The following is a 16,924-nucleotide window of genomic DNA, read 5'->3' as shown; positions in this document are numbered from 1 at the left end:
TGCTGAGGCCAGCTTAGCAGACGACGCTGTAGAGACACGAATGTCAACACGAGAGGGCACCACAATAGAACCACAGTATTACCAAGTGACCTCTGATGCGAAAATTAAGATAATACTTCATTAACCAAACATTGCTCTGTCGGGTAGGTGCTTCAAGAGATATGCAATATAGCCATACTGCAAGATGGTTTTGCTGTGCAATGCCGTAAAAGGTGCTACTCTATAATGTCAATGAGTCAACACAAACATTTGCTTCTTTTAGCTATACAACTGCGACAGTGTGGTACAAGCCTATTTTTTTTGAAGAACCACCGTTTGGCGGGAAGGTTTTGCATATGGAAACCGCTTATGGAAAAGTGAGTGAATAATCCAATTTATACGACTAATCTGCACTATAATCACGTGGAGATTGTCAGGCATAAGCTGAGAATGCACTGTTTCTTTTCCGATCCTTATGTTATTGCGCTTGGTGCTAGTTTAAATAGATCAGAACACAATATAGTAAAGGGAGTTGTGCTTTTAGTTATAAAAGTTATTTTTTTTTTTTATTTATCTTTAAATCGACTACTTGTAGGCTTTACATAATTACTGCCAGGGGGCTAAGGAATTTGGCACAAAAGTACTCAGATTGAGTTCTTTGTTTGTTTGTATAAGTTGTGCCATACTTTAGCAAGCGTAGCTTATGCTGATAATTGAATAATGAATGTTTAACATACGAGAAAGAGCCAGCACGATTCGTATTGAAACACTGTATGTGTTTCTCAGTTGAAAGTAAATAGTTTCTATTTAATACAACTCACATCTGGACAACCGCTATTATTGGTTATTGGGTTCGGTATTATAACCCTTTTCGTCACATGTTTAACTAAAATAAAGAAGCCTTATTTTTTATTTGTCTGGGTAAGAACGAAGGGAAGTTTTACCGGGCAGCTCTTATTGCTTTGCTCCGTAATTGGGGAGACATGATTTCAGTAACAGGAGATACGTTGGATGCGAGAGGCTTTCCACATTTACTGGATTACGGCGCGTAATTCTCCCAAAATGCTTTACCATTGATGCAATAAAAAATAACACGTTTTTCGTAGTGCAGATTATCTATCGTTGCTAGCAGAAAGGCTAAGGTCTTTAGAATACAAGTTCTATAATGTCCTAGTAGTCTTTAGTGTATAAGGCTAAGGTGGATTCCCTTACTCGTTAACAAATGCAGTTTTATCCAGCACATACTAGAAGAATCGTGAAGTACACCATATAACACAAACAATGCTTTTGTACTTCAGATGCGGCTCTGTGAAAACAAGGAGTCCTTGGCTCGATATCACGCAGCCGTGCATTTCACTGTTGGAAATATTATCGAGGACTGTCCGTCTTTTTCGCAACCAGTAGACGTCAAGAAATTCGATCGTCAGACAATTGCCGCCATTGCCGAGATCGTTTTCCGAAAGTGAGACGCCATTAATGGATAGTTCCCATGAAGCTGTATGCACAGCATATGAGAAACTAAAATTACAGCATTGAAAAAAACGTTGCAATCGGGTTCACGAACATAACACCCTTTCGCGCGCCCTATAATAGGCAGGTGTGCATCAAAATTCGAGAAGCTCTCTAAAGGGCTAGTCGGATGCTTCAAGCAGAGTATTTATTTAGAACATTTGAAATTAGTAAATACGGTTTGCTTGTATGTTGCGCTTGATCTGCATACGGTCCCATTGGGTAACTTGTTCTGGCTAGACAAAAATTCTGTCTTGAAATATGAAGAGTGAACTGTTCGCGATTAATTAGGAAGTTTCGCTACTAGTTTGTATATCAAAATGGTATCAGCTTTGGGTAAAATTTTCGTTAGTTTGTACAATTTTAGCTAGGAATGAAATTGTATCTACTTGGTTGATTGAACGGACACTACCCTGCGTATGTTGTAAGGCACGCTTCCTATTATTAATTCCTGACTGTTAATTTTAAACTTTGCTATCAAAGTGCCTTGATAGTACGGTTATGTACATCAAATCTCTGAAATGTTATATTTTGCTTATAAAATTGGGTTTAACAGATCATTCTCTAACGTTTTATGTTTTCATATTTTGCAGAATCGGCATATTGGCAAGAGATCTTGAGGCGTTTGCCAAGCATGCCAAGAGAACTAAGGTTACCACAGACGATGTAATACTTTGCGCGCGTCGAAACCCTTTTCTTGGTACGTAACAGAAATCATTCCTTCTAATATGCTTTAGTGTAAAAGACTAACAAACATATGAATATTAGGAAAAATAGTTGCAAATAAATACTGATATTTTTTAGATGCTTCGTCGTCACAGAGATGTAATTTTATAAAATTACATCTAATACTGTTGTTTTAACCTTGTGTAGCATCTGGAAGGATTTTCTTTTTATTATAGAAGGGACTGTTCTCTTTCCTTTTTTTCTAAAGAATAGTTTACAAGCCGAAGACGTTGAATGTTTTTGCGTGGTAACACGTTTTTTATCATAACTTTTGAATTGTATGACTTGCAGCTAAAAAGTTAAGGGATTATGCCAATAGAGTGAAGGACGAAAAACAGGATAAGTTACCGAACGGAGGCTTAGCTGCTCTCGGAGCAGCTGTTGCCGCGGCTGTACCAGCAGGAAGTGGGGCGTCAAAGAATATAAAGCAACGAATAAACGTAGGTGAGGTCATTGATCTCAGCCAACTTGAATAACTACAGCATATGAGAAAATTTCTCATGTATAGATTTGCCTTCAGCGGGAATTATGCCGAAGTGTTGTAAAGCGTAACGTGGACAGTATATGACACGTTTTACTATGTGTTCATGTTTGCGAAGCCGGAACGATGTAAATAAATGATTTGGGTATGACGCAAAGATATAGTTCAATAATCTAAATTTCATGCCACGCTGAAGCTTGCTCTTTGTTTGTTCTATTGTTGTTTCTAATAAAAAACCGTTACAAGTATTCACTCGTGCTCCATTCGTCCATGAGCATATTATGGACATAAATAGTGGAGTTCTATAACGATTTTAATTCAATCTTTCGAAAGCAACGTAGATGGGTTTTAACGGGCGAATGCATTGTCTACCGGGATCATGCATTAAAACACTGATTATACTCATATTTTTTTCCTGATTGATTGAGTGTTGTCGATATCTCACAACAACTCGAAACCTCAGTCTGTAACATTGCAACAAAAGGGCAATTATTAATATAATATGATAGTTTTGATAGCTTGATTGATTTAATAGAATTAATTTGATGTAACTATACAATTTCATTGTATTCGTGTACCTCACTTCAATAAATACTCATTGGTAGCTGAAGTTATTATCCAGTCTTAGTTAAAACAGATATGATACGAACTATAACTTGAAAAAACAGCAATTTCATATATGTATCCTTAGCCTTTGTGGCAGAAGACGGTTTAGTGTCGCTTATAGCTTATATCTACTTTCAACAATAGGTTATAAAATATAAATGAATTGGTAGACATTATGCTATAGGATCATTTTTCCTCAGATGAGGTACTTACGCTGCATTGCAATATTAAATACATTCTCGCCTGTAAAGCTCATCAGGCTATATAAGTGGCAGAAAATTTTTTCCGATATTTTTTCTGGCATCCGATAATTTTTCTAATCATTAAATGCAAATTTGTGTGTTGATTCTAGTTTCATAGGTTTAACCTAAAAATTGATCCAACAGGTTTGGTGTTCGTAATTAAATATGAGCTAAAAATTTGAGGAACGACATAAATATGTCACCCATTTAAACGTTGTGTGCATCTTTCACGTGCGACTACTGTTATAATTGTGATGACTGTTATTATCATTCTGCGAGAAGGGCCTCATCTTGTAATTTGCTTACGCGCGGGATAAAGACTCAAAAGTCCTGAGATGCTTAGGGGAAGGGGTAAATGCAAGGGGTAGCCATCGTTACAGTCTAGGTCTCTCATCTATTCCGGATTTCTTCCTCGAATGAAGCCGTAGCGAGCGGCATGTTGGTTCTTCAACGGTTGTCGCCCTGACGGCGATTCACATGCTAATCTCTTTCGGTGAGTTTCATCGATCAGGAGCGGGTTTATAAAGAAAGGATAGAGCCTGTGTACCCCTTCCAAGTCAGCTCGGTCCTAGAGCGACAAGGACGACTTCGTAGCGAGAGGCTAGGGATCCAGCGTAAGGTCTGGGGATCGCCAATGTTTGCTTGCTGAGATCAACGTTCCTATATAGTAGGTGGAAAAGAAAGGTGGACGGGGGTGATGAAAGCACGTCGAAGGAACTTTCTTGATTCTCGGTGGAACCTTCTCCTCCTTCACCGGCTGAAAACTCAAGAAGAGCTTTAGACAGGTTGCATGTACCGGTCGAAGCTTGCGAGAAAGCCTGCTATGCAGTGCGTTTTCCCGTGTATCTTTCATTCATCCTCTCCATCGTTTTGTCCTTCTTGCTCTTTGCGCCACACTGTCCTTCAACGCCGGGTTACTCTCTAGGCTTTTGGCCCGCTCTCTGCCGAGTGCACTAACATTTTAGCTCTTCACTAGTGAGTAAGGCCCTCGAGGCCATTGTGACGAGACGCGAGCGATAAACATGGACAAGCATAGCTCTCTTGGATCATCATCTCCATATCAAAGACCATCACACTAAACCGGCAGTGGCGATAGTGGCCGCCGGCACAAACGGTCGGTGTTAGGATGCGTACTACTCTGCTAGTAGTCTTCGTCAGTCTGTCGAAAACCTCCGTGGAAACCTGGTGTCGGTTGGCGCTTTACTCGCAAATCGCGGCGACACGTCCAATGTCGTTATGTTGACACGAATACCCTCTCCAGGCGGCCAGTGAACGCAACGCCGCAGTAGTGGCCGCCTATCAGCGCTCACAGAGCTCTCAGCCTGTGGCCGACAAATGTCGACCTATAAGCGCGCGCATCCGTGGCCGATCGTTGTACCAACCGATCTGCTCAATGCTCACCCAATAAGGCTAACTCGATTCGCCCGCTTGGGACAATAATCCATCGTAGTTCCGACGTGTATCCGTGACAATGGCAACGCGAGTTCAGATTTCTAGGGAGCTGGCAGCCAAAAGAATTGAGTGTATGCCGAACTTCTGACGCCGGGGGTCAATAACGACAGATAACAACGAACTGATGGCGACCCGATTTTCATAGGCAAACAACGTGGGCCACCATCCGGTCGTTGTCACTAGCGCCTATCGTGAGTTATGCTAAGGGCGAAGGAAAGGACACGGAGAGCTCCTTTGTGAGCCGCAACGATGTCGACAAGACCGGAAGTCACTAGTTGTCAAAACATACAAGAGGACCAATTTCGCCGATACTGCTGTCGGGACTAGAGTAGAAAAAATAATTCGAAGCAGAAAATATGTTGCAGGTTCATGGATTTTTTCCTGCGGAGGTAAACATGTCGGTCCGGGTAAATTGGAGAAACCATAGCTCTAGATGCAGAGATCGAGTTTTACTTAAAAGGACGGATTCAACATCGAAGAAATATGCAATGGGAACAAAGTAAACACCGCTAGAAATTAGAAAAAAAAAACAAAAATGTACGCAGGGAAGTGAGAACAAAACATTAGATTGTAACCTTACGGTTTGTCTCGTTTTCTCCAGCGCGGCAGCTTAGGCTCCTTAATAACCTAAGTCGACTTCCGGCCTCAGTCTCGTGTAGAGCGCAAACGTCGTCGCATGCTGCTTTTCTTCGGCCGGAGATCTACGTTCCGATCCAAAGTATTTGGCGCTGTACGAACGTTTGTCATCCTTCCTTCTGTATGTACGCGTGTATTGGACTGTTACTGGGTGCTTGCGCTGTGTGTTGCAGATACGTCGACTGTTCTGTATCAGTTCTATCTTTGACAGCTTTGCTGTGAGGACTTTTAGGATGGACCAGAGGTGCGATGACGTCGCTGTGCGGGTATCGAGCCAGTGATGAGTGTTGTTCTCGCCGGTGGAATCCTGATGAGTTCCAATGAAAACTCCGCCCACAGCCATTACCATCACCTCAGCCGTCAACGACGTCCTCATCGTCCTAGTCACGGACGGCCGAGGTAACGACGGGTGCACTCCTTGCCGAAGGCTGTTTAATCTCCAGCGAATGGTTCAGTGTAATGATTAACATGACAACAGCGACAGAAAGACGTAGTCGCAGTAGCGACGAACGCTGGTTCGGACACGGCTGCACCGTCGATGGCAGTCGAGACAGCATCGAAACCTTAGTCTTTTAAGGGATCAGAGCACCATTCTTCTAGCAAAAAATGTTCACCTATGATGTAAGTTGGGCTGCCACCCACTCAATTCCAGGACCACAAAACGGGCGACCCGTTCCTTTGCCTCATCCGTTCTCCTTTTGCTCCAACAATGCTTTCTCGCGTCCAAACAGCTCCCTTTTTCTCGCTCGCTTCCTCTTTTCACGGCGTTCCTGCTCTTCATGTTGACATGAACCGAGTCGGAACTGACGAAGGAACAAGCCAGCAGAGTGTAGCGTACCCCTGACTCTTTGGCGCCCCGTAGTCCGAGACTTATCCGGGAAGACTTGCAGATGCAGCGAGATACAACGAGAATACACACAACATACAAAGCGCGGACTGGTAGAGGCGATGAGTTTGCTAAGAGTTTTGTCGCCTGCATGAACGGAATAATAGAGCTTGCCTCGATGACCGAGGACAGAAGGAACCCAGGCACGCTCGTGAACACCTTGACGAATAGCAGCGAATGCACCGCTGCCGCTGTATGACGGTGACGCGCTTTGACCGCTAGACCAGCTGAGTTTGCGATTTGCGCTCTGTTGATTTCACTTTGATAAAATCACGGAAGGCGCTAGTGGTGCGGATCGGTCGCTACCGTGACTGTTGGAAGGAATCACGCTGTTCAGAGCAGCACTCACACAGAAAATTTGATCCACATGCGACCATACAAACATACACACAAACAAATACGGTACCTATCAGGCACTGCTTATATCTCTTTTGGTTTGAGATTTTCCTGGTGTGATGCCCTTTCGCCTCTCTTTCTACGCGTTTTGATAAAATCCTTGAGATGTTATATGGATATATGGCATAGTATGAATATTACAAATATGTTATTCGTTTAAGCCTGTAGATCGCACGATCAGGCATCAACTGAGACAGATAAGCCGGGCTTGCCCTTTAATTCAAACAAAACATTCTATTTTACTGTAATAGTTAGGTACGTTGTTGTGCAGCATGCGGTTTCATGGTAATCATTATTTGTGGCTCCGCGTCTAATAGTGATCAATCAGTTAAGGCGGCAGAATAATTTACATATGTGCAGCTGCTGGCTGCACGTTCCGCTCGCAGCCACCTGCCGTGAAAAGAGCGCGTTAAATTCCGCCGTCTTTTTTATAAACCGTTGGAAAACCAGGCCAGTCACTTCTATCGGCAGCAGGTCAATAAGATTATACAAAAGCAAACAGCTCCAGCCTGCCAGACGCAGATGGGATCCGGGCATACCGTTGTGGCGGCATGCGCGAGCACGGCGACGGCCTAAGGAACAAAACAGAAAAATAGATAGATTTCTGGAGGATAAAAAGGGTAAGTGGCAAAGTCGGGTGGTCAATACGATCACTATTAAGCCCATTGTTTTAAATTTCTCCAAGTAACTTAGTAAGCAAATCACATGAAATAAATTCCATAACTTTTGTGTTTGAATAGCAAAGACATCATGCATTCCGGTTTGCCTGGTCGAGATTAAGTTACCGCTGCTACCTGTCCAGTTTTTGGTTTGCGAATTTTTCAATGAAATTTCACGCATTCAACCAAAACTGCTTGAAGTACCGGAAATTGTAGTCGTTTTGTGTGCTTTTAGGCAATTGCGGAAGTTCTATGGTTCTCAAGCACTCTTTCCTGTCCTGAGATATTCAAATGTTTCACAAAATATAATATTCTATAGAGTATAAAATATAATAATTACAAAATATACGTAATTCTTAGAAATACTGTTAATTCACTAAAACAATTAACTGGCTAGCTTAGATCTACTTGGGTAAAAAATTAACAGGCTTTGATTAATTAGGAGCAGTAATTGGGTACCATGATTAAATCTAGAAAACAGAGTATATAGTACTGAAAATACTCACTGTACTATTTTGCAATACCGCTGTAAGGCTAGGCTATTGTATTAAAGACAATTAAAATTAAAGATAATAATCAAAGGTAAAGAGTTATATTTCACTATCATCTTCTATATATATACTATAACCCTGCTAAAAGTTTTATGTGTATTCTAGCAAATCTAATCTAAATCTAGCAAAATACATTATATTTATCATTATTAATATATTTATCATTCACATTTTGTTCTATTTTTTTTGAAGGACTCCTATATAATTTTATACTCAACTTGACTATGTATCTGACAGTTAGTAAATGATAATGACGACATATTCGTCACTATCGATAGGCATAGATCACAATCAGTCAGGTACTGCATGAATCTTTGCTAAGTCGTCCGTATAACATTGGTCTAACCGGGCACATCCACATCACATTTGCAGCGTACGTTTCAAACCTTCGACAACAAAAGCCACTGTAGCTTTCGTCATTGAATAGAGAGCCAGAACAAGCATGTAAACGTTGCCTAATATTCGAACGAGTGATAATTGTGCCAAGTTCTATTTCGTTATCTTCTTTATTTCATCGCATTGTTCAAGCAGGCTACAAGTGACTATAAGCAACCTCTCGACTTTTTAGTCGGAGGTAAGTGAAAAAAATATTGGGCTTTGCGTGAAAGGCGCATTTCCCTGTGTAGAACATTAGATTGATTAATATACGTCTATATATATGTTCAGTTATCTTACATTCACTGTTTGCTTGACACAAATAGCTCAACGCTCGGACCAGAAACAAATCCGTCAATTAATGCAGTATACACTGACTGCACATAGATCGTTAGCGATATCTAAATGGAAGACAAGGTAGATTGAAGGATCTAAACGAAGTTGCGACGCTGGCCGTGATAACAGTACGCCGTTTGTTCATGCAGAAACAAAAGAACGGTTTGAATTACGAGAATGACACCCACGACATTAATGTCAAAGCTTCTCTCAATCGATGCCGTACCCTGTGGTGCCATTCCTGAATTGCATAGCGGTGGACAAGAAGTCTGAACAGTCAAAAAGCGTAGATACAAAAACAAGCTTCACATTTTCGTATCTACTTAAAACAAGTGTTAAGCAAACTGTGCTTGAGTACTGCTATTTAGGTACGTACAGGTTAGTCTTCTAAAACTATGAAGGACATTACAAACTCTGTGAGGCTGCCTAGTCATTATTCAGGGCCATTATTGATTTCGTTAGCTCTCAATTTGTTAAGGTGAATACCATACTATTTACCCAGAATATAATATTTTTTTTTAATGTTCTTTTAGGTCGCTAAGATATGTGCTTACCGATTTCAGTTTCAGAAAACCTTCAACAAACACTTTTGAGAATCTGTTAGAATTTCTCCTCATTCGTGATCGAAAGGAATTATTCAAGGTTTCGGCATTTTTTTCAGTATGAATTAAATCCCATCGTTATGGATTCCACCCAGTCGTTCAACACATTGGCTGGCGAGAAGCACCAGCTTTACTGTCATCTATGCCAGTTCAATGTGAATAGTTTTTAACTAAGCTTATATAGCACAATTGACTAAAACGCTATCTATCTTTACATGAACATTTAACGCGATAAGTCCACAACAGGTTTCAGTGCTGTGGGTAGCTTTGTTCCATTTTTTTTTCTACTTTTATCAGCACAATCTTCACACGAGCTGATCATTTGTGTCCGTGAAAAGAATCACGTAATCGCTTGAATCACATTGTACGCCCTCTAACACTGCTCCCATCATATAAAAAATGGTTCCTATTTCAGAGGCGCGTATTTTTCCAACACGCACATACACACACATACATATAGTGCCTCAGCAGCTGGTTAGAAAGATGCATAAGTAAATCATAAAATTTCAATGAAATGAAATTTAAAAAAATCACATCAGCCTAATGATCTCGTTCCGCAGTAAATAGATTAGAGCCCTAATGGAGCAAACCAACTATTTATTGTCTACCCATAGGTCGTAAGTGGAATAACTGAATAAACATTTATTTGTGGCACCTTAGCTTTATGTAATAATTCGTATCTGTTTTACAGGATCGGTATCGAATCCTGTAAAATAGAATTCCAAGAGCCACCTCGGTTAACTAATACATATCAACTTCTAGATTGTACTAATCATGAAGTTGATCAATAAATTAAAATGTTTAGAATTGTGCAGTCCTAACACGTACATACATACATATATATTTACAACTATGATTTTTGACTTACAATGAGAACACGGTGCTCTTCATATATTAATTTGAGCCCGTATGGTGTATACTTTGATCTGTTTTAACTCGCGTCTTCGGTGGTATCATTCCCCGGCTAAAAAATGGAAGAATAGCGGGAAACGCAATCGAGAAACAGGATCGAGCTTGTTCTCACTTTACAACATAATGGAATACATTACCATAATAATTCTTACCTTCTTAAAGTAGCTTATTAGTTATGCAAGTATAGAGCTCAGATACCTATCGGAATTTGCACATCTTACTGTGCATTGAAATATTTTGCCATATGTAGCCACTGTTTGTGTCGGTATACGTGCTTACCAGTAATGAAAACTGCTGACTTCTAGCTAGCAACACGATGCGCTAGAACGTATTGTTTAAGCCACTGAAAAAGCACAAATCCAAATCAATAGCTAAAATTAATTGTCAGAATAAACTTCAAGGAATTCAGGTTTAGCCGCCCCACCACTTCGAACAGAACCAAAAACAGCAGCATCATGTACTTGAGGTTTATCGATGACGTTGAAGTTTCTACAGAGGGAATAGGCCATGCATCAAGCGCCATCGTGAAATCAGACGGGTCGTAGGACACGGAGTAACGGGGCCCGGTGTTCGTAAACAGACGAGAACAGTAATGCCGCTCTCACAGCTGTGCCTGCAACAAGGTCGGGCATCGTCCTTCATTGTGTGGTCGACCTAAGAAATGATAGCCACGTCAAGCCAACCAGTGGACCCGTTAGGTTGTTTCTCAGCAGACTTTCTTCGTTGTCCACAGGAGCTAGATAAAACCGATCAAATTTGTTTACCCCTATATTTCTTTTTCGAACACGACCATTATAGATCAACAAGAGCGTGTCCAAAAATTCATATGAAATGTCTAGAGCGAATGTACCTAATATTAGATAAAAATGAGTAATATACTTAGCTTTAGATAAGCTCGAAATTATGGCCAATCGAAAACAGAAATTACCGAATTTAAAAAAAGCCCTGTGTAGTGTACATGCGCTTTATTAACATCTATTGTACAGCGGTGTTCAGTAACGCAGCGATCCGCACCGGCCCGGCAACGTCTTACCAACAATATTTGCTGAAACGCTTCTGTTATCAGATTGTTTGCTTGTAAATTTTATAGCGCACGATACAAACGCCATGATAGTACGTTTAGCTTGTGCGCGGCAATTCTCTCTAAGTATAGTAGTGGACATCCGCAATTTATAATGGTGATCCATTTGACGAAAATGAAATTCAACTGACCGCATCTGCGTTTACGATTAGCTTTTCATTACAGCATTTGGCAATACAGGAGGCTTCATGATCTTATCAAACATCAGATCAACCACCTCCGTAGGCAGGTAATCTAGCAGGTTGTAGAGAATTAGCTGTTTCCAGCTGCCAGCTCTATAGTGAGTTTCTGGCCATACCGTCGTAATTGCATGGTACAGGACATCGACTGCCTGCAATCGAAATAACACAAAAATAAAGTAAGCCAAAGAAATAAAAGATAATACAGTAATATAAGTTGTTTTTTTTGCAAAGAGGTATCAATATGGAAAGAGTTTCATTTATGCAAGCCTATTAATGACCGGTGTTATTAGTAATCAAAGTTATTTAAATCAATTCACATCAAACTGATTTTCTAACCATAGCAATTTCGAATAATTCGACGATTTTTGTTATCTTCGATAGGAATCATAATAATTAACAATATTTCGAAGTAATCTATCTGAGAAAATTATAATTAGAACAGCAAACAATCTTATTCATTGATTTGCGTACATTTGCCGTTAGATACTAAATTCAAACGTCTGATTACTAAAACATTTATGATACAAGAAATTCTGTGATGATAACTTATTTGGATAGAAAACTTAGCATTTGTTGCAGCAAATATCGTTCACACTAGACAAACCTGTTCGGGATATGGGTTGGCGTGCTTCTCGAAGAACTTGGCAATTGTGTTCCAGAAGGCAATGAAGTACTCGTGTCCGTAGTCACTACGAACATGTTCGGAAAGCATGTTCAATTGGGCACTGAAGAAGTCGTTCTTCACTTGGTCGAAACGGAGAAGCCCGGTTCTGCCGTGCGGATGAACGTTAGAATCTCTGCCCAATTCCGCCTGTTTTCGAATTGCCATTACCGCCACAAGCAATGCCAATAACATGCACCATGTAGTCAGCAACGAAAATAACGTCAAGCGTACCCTCATGCAGTCGTATCGTACAATAGTGTATGGGGGTGATAAAAATACAAGTAAAAAGCTGTTTTTTTTTTGTTGGTCTGGGTCATTTTGAGAGTTGTATTTTTTTAGAAAATTACAGTGGTTCATTGACTTTCTTTACCATTTAATTCTCCTTTGCAAAAATGTGATTTTCAAGAGGTAGAGCGGTCAAAGTCGTAAGTCTTATCATGTGATGACAACGATTCTTATTAACTGTCATCTCATCTAAAGGAGCGGCGAATGAAACATTTTCAGGAACAAGAACTTTTTAAAAGCATTTTTCGCACCATTAAGCTGCTAAAACCATAACTATAACCAATAAAAATTCACATTCTAGTAAGTCTGAATGCACATCCATAGGTTAAACAAGAGAGCGGTTCCGGTTAGTAATCTACAAATTAGAGACGATCCTCATCGCTGCACGAATTAAGTTCTAAGCCAAGCTCAGTACATACATAAAGTCATTGTCCTCTTCTTGGTACCATCCAAATTCTATTTCAGACCAGCTTGTGGACCAGCTGTTTCTTCTTGAGTAAAGAACGACTCAAAAATGAAGAAGTGATGTAGTTAGGAGTGCAAAATCAGTGTACATACAAAATGCTGTTTTTAAGTTGGGAAACACTTTGGTGGACCGTTTCTCGTAACAATTATGCGCCTACCTGTTAGTTTTGGTTGAAGACGAAAGCTAGTTCTCTGTAGAGCAAAACAGTCGACGTGTTATGGGAAATAATGATGCGCCGTTTCAAGATTTAAACGAAGATCAGTTATTATCTAATTTTCCAGCGCTGGACGAACCCTCATCAAGAGTAAGAATTTCATTTTTTGCTGAAAATTGATGCCGTAAATTTCGTCAGTTTTCATGGGGCTTCTGAAAAATGCGAAGAAGACTTCCATAAGGCGAACTGACTCAACAACTTTTCTTTGATACATCTAGGCTTTAGATACAGAAATTTACGCCTGTTTCAAGGAAAAGAACATCAGTCGCCAACTGAGTCGTTCAGATAAAGCCCAACGGCTAGTTCTTTGGGAGCCTCTAGCTGTTTTGAGCTTTTGTATTTTTGCGACACATTGGCCTACCGGTCAATTTTTTTTCTTGATTTTTTTGTATGTAGGATATTTGAGCAACACTTTAACGAGTTTATACCTACTTGACGCACACTCACTAGTAAAAGGTTATCTTTGGATTAAAGACGGAATGACTCATTGATTGAGGCTGTAATGGTGGTGAGTGGTTGCTATATTGAATGAGCATGACGGGAATAATACATATATAACATGCAAAAAAAATCGTTGAAATATGTATTTTTCTTTAAATACAGTCTTAAAAATAAGGCATTTTAAATTTTGACGCGCCACCCTGCACAATATGTTTAAGGCAAGCAGATACTCATGCCCACAGAACATATAACAGAATCCCAAGGTAAAGCTGATGAAGCAGCTGAAAGAGGCTTACAGTTCTATTTAATAATAATAACTCACTTGTACAGCGCGGGTTGAACTGTACAAACGTTAACATCCCAATCCTGCAGTTCACGTTTGAGTCCCTCTCCCAGAGAAGCTATCGCCGCTTTGCTCATTGAGTACGCAACGAATCCAGGGCTGGAAATGTTGCCTACGAATCATCAACGTACAGCATTATAAACTTTCCACGAACGCCTTTACTTGTAATTGGTCAATTCTACTTGAGGCAACAGCTTTTTTTGTTACTTTGCCACTAGCTTTGTACCCTAATCAAGGAACCGCTGTTATATCTAAGGGGCGGAAGAATAGACTAGAATAGGAATGATCGTCCGGTGCGGAAATTCAGTATCTGCTTTATTACCAAATAATTATCGCTTAATAGGAATAACACGTTAGTAATAGTATGTTAAAAAAAAAAAGCAGAACTAAGTTCATCACGGAGAAAACGACTTGGTAGCGGTCTCGCTACTGCGGCAGGTGTAGTATTTTATTGTAATGTTTCGTCGTCTAATTGGGATGATTTCACTTACTCAGAACACTAGCACAAAGAACAATTCGTCCCTTTGAGGCTCGAAGAGTCGGCAAAAATGTCCGGATAGTTCGAATAGAGCCCATGACGTTGACGTCAAGAGTTCGCTCGATGGACATTATACTCTGCCATTCAAGTTCGCCGACTTCACAGATGCCGGCATTGCAAACTACACACCACAAATCTACAAAAAACAACAAGCAAGCAATATGTAAGATAAAATTGGGGATTTAAGGTGACACTTCTCCTAGCAGGTGCGACGTATACGCACACACTATCAAACTGATGTATTCTGACCCTTACGAAGAAAGCTGGTCGTCGTAAAAGAAAAGGCCAGAAGTTCGTTCCGGCTGTTATGGAGCGACAAATCTTTTTATTAACGGCAAACAGATGTTGCACAGATGTCATCCGCTTCTGGGGGGAACCACGACATGAAGTCTTTTCATTTGGAGACAGATAACGTTTATTTTCGACATTTGCCACAGCACACCACACAAAGCCCGACAATATTGTTAGATGGAAAGTTGTGCTTATAAGAAAAAATAACTACCGTGTCCAGATTCCTTGAGCTTCGTAGAAACGATGTCTAAAGCCTCACGAAGGCTTCCCTCACTTGTGACGTCAAGAGGAAAAACGCTGACATTGGGCACCGTCTCTAGTATTGTTGCTTCGGGAGCTGAAGGATTCAGACAGCCCGCCAAAACCTAGATAGGGTTTAATGCACACAATCAGTTGTTTTAGATGCTACGCAGTGGCTATTGACTTAATTTACGATCTTGTGCACTGCAGCATGTTCGTGATAAAGTCTTTCTTTGGCGTTTGAAAATACGCTTTCAAGCCACGGATATAAACGTGTTTTTTTTGGAATGTTTCGAACATTAGTGGATAAAATATGTAACTTCTTGTCGTTTGCGCTTGGATCAACCTATGTGGTTTGCTGAAAAAGCTGTCCTGTTAACATGGAACGAAATTCAGCGTGCGATAAAAAGATATGCTATTGAGCATATGCGTATTAACAATATTCAGAGAAACATCGCTCAACGGCACCAAATTTACATTGGCATAATGCTAACAACTACCAAATTTACCTGAAAGCCACGGGGTGCCAATCTGCGGGCGAGCATATTTCCAAATCCTGTGTCACAACCTGCGAAGGTCCATCAGCACAGTTTAATGCGCTATCCCAGGTATGTTCTAGTCCCATAACTCTAACCGTGCAATAACATATTGATACCAGATTTAATGAAGCGTCCCATAATTATTTAGCGACTGGCAAAATCAATAGCAATATCTCATAGGTGTCTTACGGTCGTTGGTTCTAATTTAAGGTTATCTACTACCATCCATTTGAACAGTCCACAGATTAACAAAAATCTTAAATTATTTCTTAGAATAAAAAAGAACAGAAATTGTATAAATTAGAAAAATAATTAATACAATACCAGTAATTACTATGGCCTTCTTATAACTAGCGACTTGAAAAGCGAGATTATATCGCTTCAAGTATCGATACGTTACGAATCCCAGCCAGTAGCTCGCTCCCAATACCAAGATATATGACAAAAGATCCCAAAGCGGCAACGAGGTAGCGCGACTCCAGTCCAGAAATTTAAATGTAAGAAATGATAACAGAAGGTAATGTTTCATATTGAACCATGTCATATTGCCTCCTGATGGACGGCGCCACGAATCCAAAACCATTTCAAGTAATTAGTCACAATTAACCGTCTCTCGAAGACTAATAGATTGATTCACTCTATCTCAGCTTTACTTCACAGAGCTCTTGGTCGGTACGCGGCACCATTCAGCGAATGGGTCAACTTTAACACCGAGATGGGTACACTGAACCGTTTCGATCTTTTCCCTGCCTCAGCTACTGCAGCTTCGTGTTGCAGGCACTATTCAATTTTTTGCTAAGCCTCAAGAGACCTCAGTGGATGTGATCGTTACACGCGCACTAGAGACAGCGGTTGGTCATTTATCGAGGGGTCAGCTCGATTCAACGAGATACATAGCGGACTCGAGACAGCTACTACGTGAGATAGATAAAGAACCAAAGTACAGAGAAGGAAGTGCATCTCCAGCTAAGACAACAGTCGCCTACTTTCCATCCCCTAGGCACAAAGGGTCAAGGGGCTATTTACATATGCTATCTATCAGCCAATTTAATAGTCGTCGAGTTTCTACGAGCGCCATGTGTGTCTGTTTGTGTGGGCGTATAATACGAGAATTGAGATTCAACGAACGAAAGGGTACTTCTCTTTTTTAGAGTCTCATATCAAAGAATGTTCATTGCTTCTTGGGTCTTACGATAAGTCAACCACCAGCTATAGTGTCAATAAAGTTACGTCTTCTCAGCGGTGCTTTTCTTGTATCTTTCCTTTTAGTTATCATGTTGCGTATGTCATCG

The 16,924-nt window shown here is 40.4% G+C and overlaps 2 protein-coding genes across 3 annotated transcripts; one reads left to right on the top strand and one right to left on the bottom strand.

The window, feature by feature from the left end:
• The first annotated feature begins 12 nt into the window (after positions 1-12).
• Positions 13-2,943, top strand: LOC111247382 (centromere protein S-like). 2 transcript variants are annotated; one of them, XM_022798206.2, is made up of 4 exons: positions 13-143; positions 1,278-1,441; positions 2,082-2,188; positions 2,506-2,943. In XM_022798206.2, the coding sequence occupies exons 2-4, from the start codon at positions 1,278-1,280 to the stop codon at positions 2,688-2,690; spliced, it is 456 nt and encodes a 151-aa protein (XP_022653941.1). In that variant the 5' UTR covers positions 13-143; the 3' UTR covers positions 2,691-2,943. The 2 variants fall into 2 exon arrangements, with proteins under 2 accessions (XP_022653941.1, XP_022653940.1); XM_022798205.2 differs by having other exon boundaries at positions 130-356.
• Positions 2,944-11,298: 8,355 nt separating this feature from the next.
• Positions 11,299-16,566, bottom strand: LOC111247750 (retinol dehydrogenase 16-like). Its single transcript, XM_022799066.2, has 7 exons — positions 15,957-16,566; positions 15,603-15,661; positions 15,065-15,218; positions 14,516-14,698; positions 14,004-14,136; positions 12,216-12,381; positions 11,299-11,760 (listed from the first exon to the last, which is right to left on the bottom strand). Exons 1-7 carry the CDS (start codon positions 16,213-16,215, stop codon positions 11,578-11,580), a joined length of 1,137 nt encoding a protein of 378 aa, XP_022654801.1. The 5' UTR covers positions 16,216-16,566; the 3' UTR covers positions 11,299-11,577.
• Between the last annotated feature and the right edge of the window lie 358 nt (positions 16,567-16,924).

The sequence above is a fragment of the Varroa destructor genome, unplaced genomic scaffold (genome assembly GCF_002443255.2).
Source record: "Varroa destructor unplaced genomic scaffold, Vdes_3.0 BEIS01000003.1, whole genome shotgun sequence".
NCBI classification, from domain to species: Eukaryota; Metazoa; Arthropoda; class Arachnida; order Mesostigmata; family Varroidae; genus Varroa; species Varroa destructor.
Note: the sequence above shows the minus strand (reverse complement) of the source record. Positions and strands in the feature narration are given on the sequence as shown.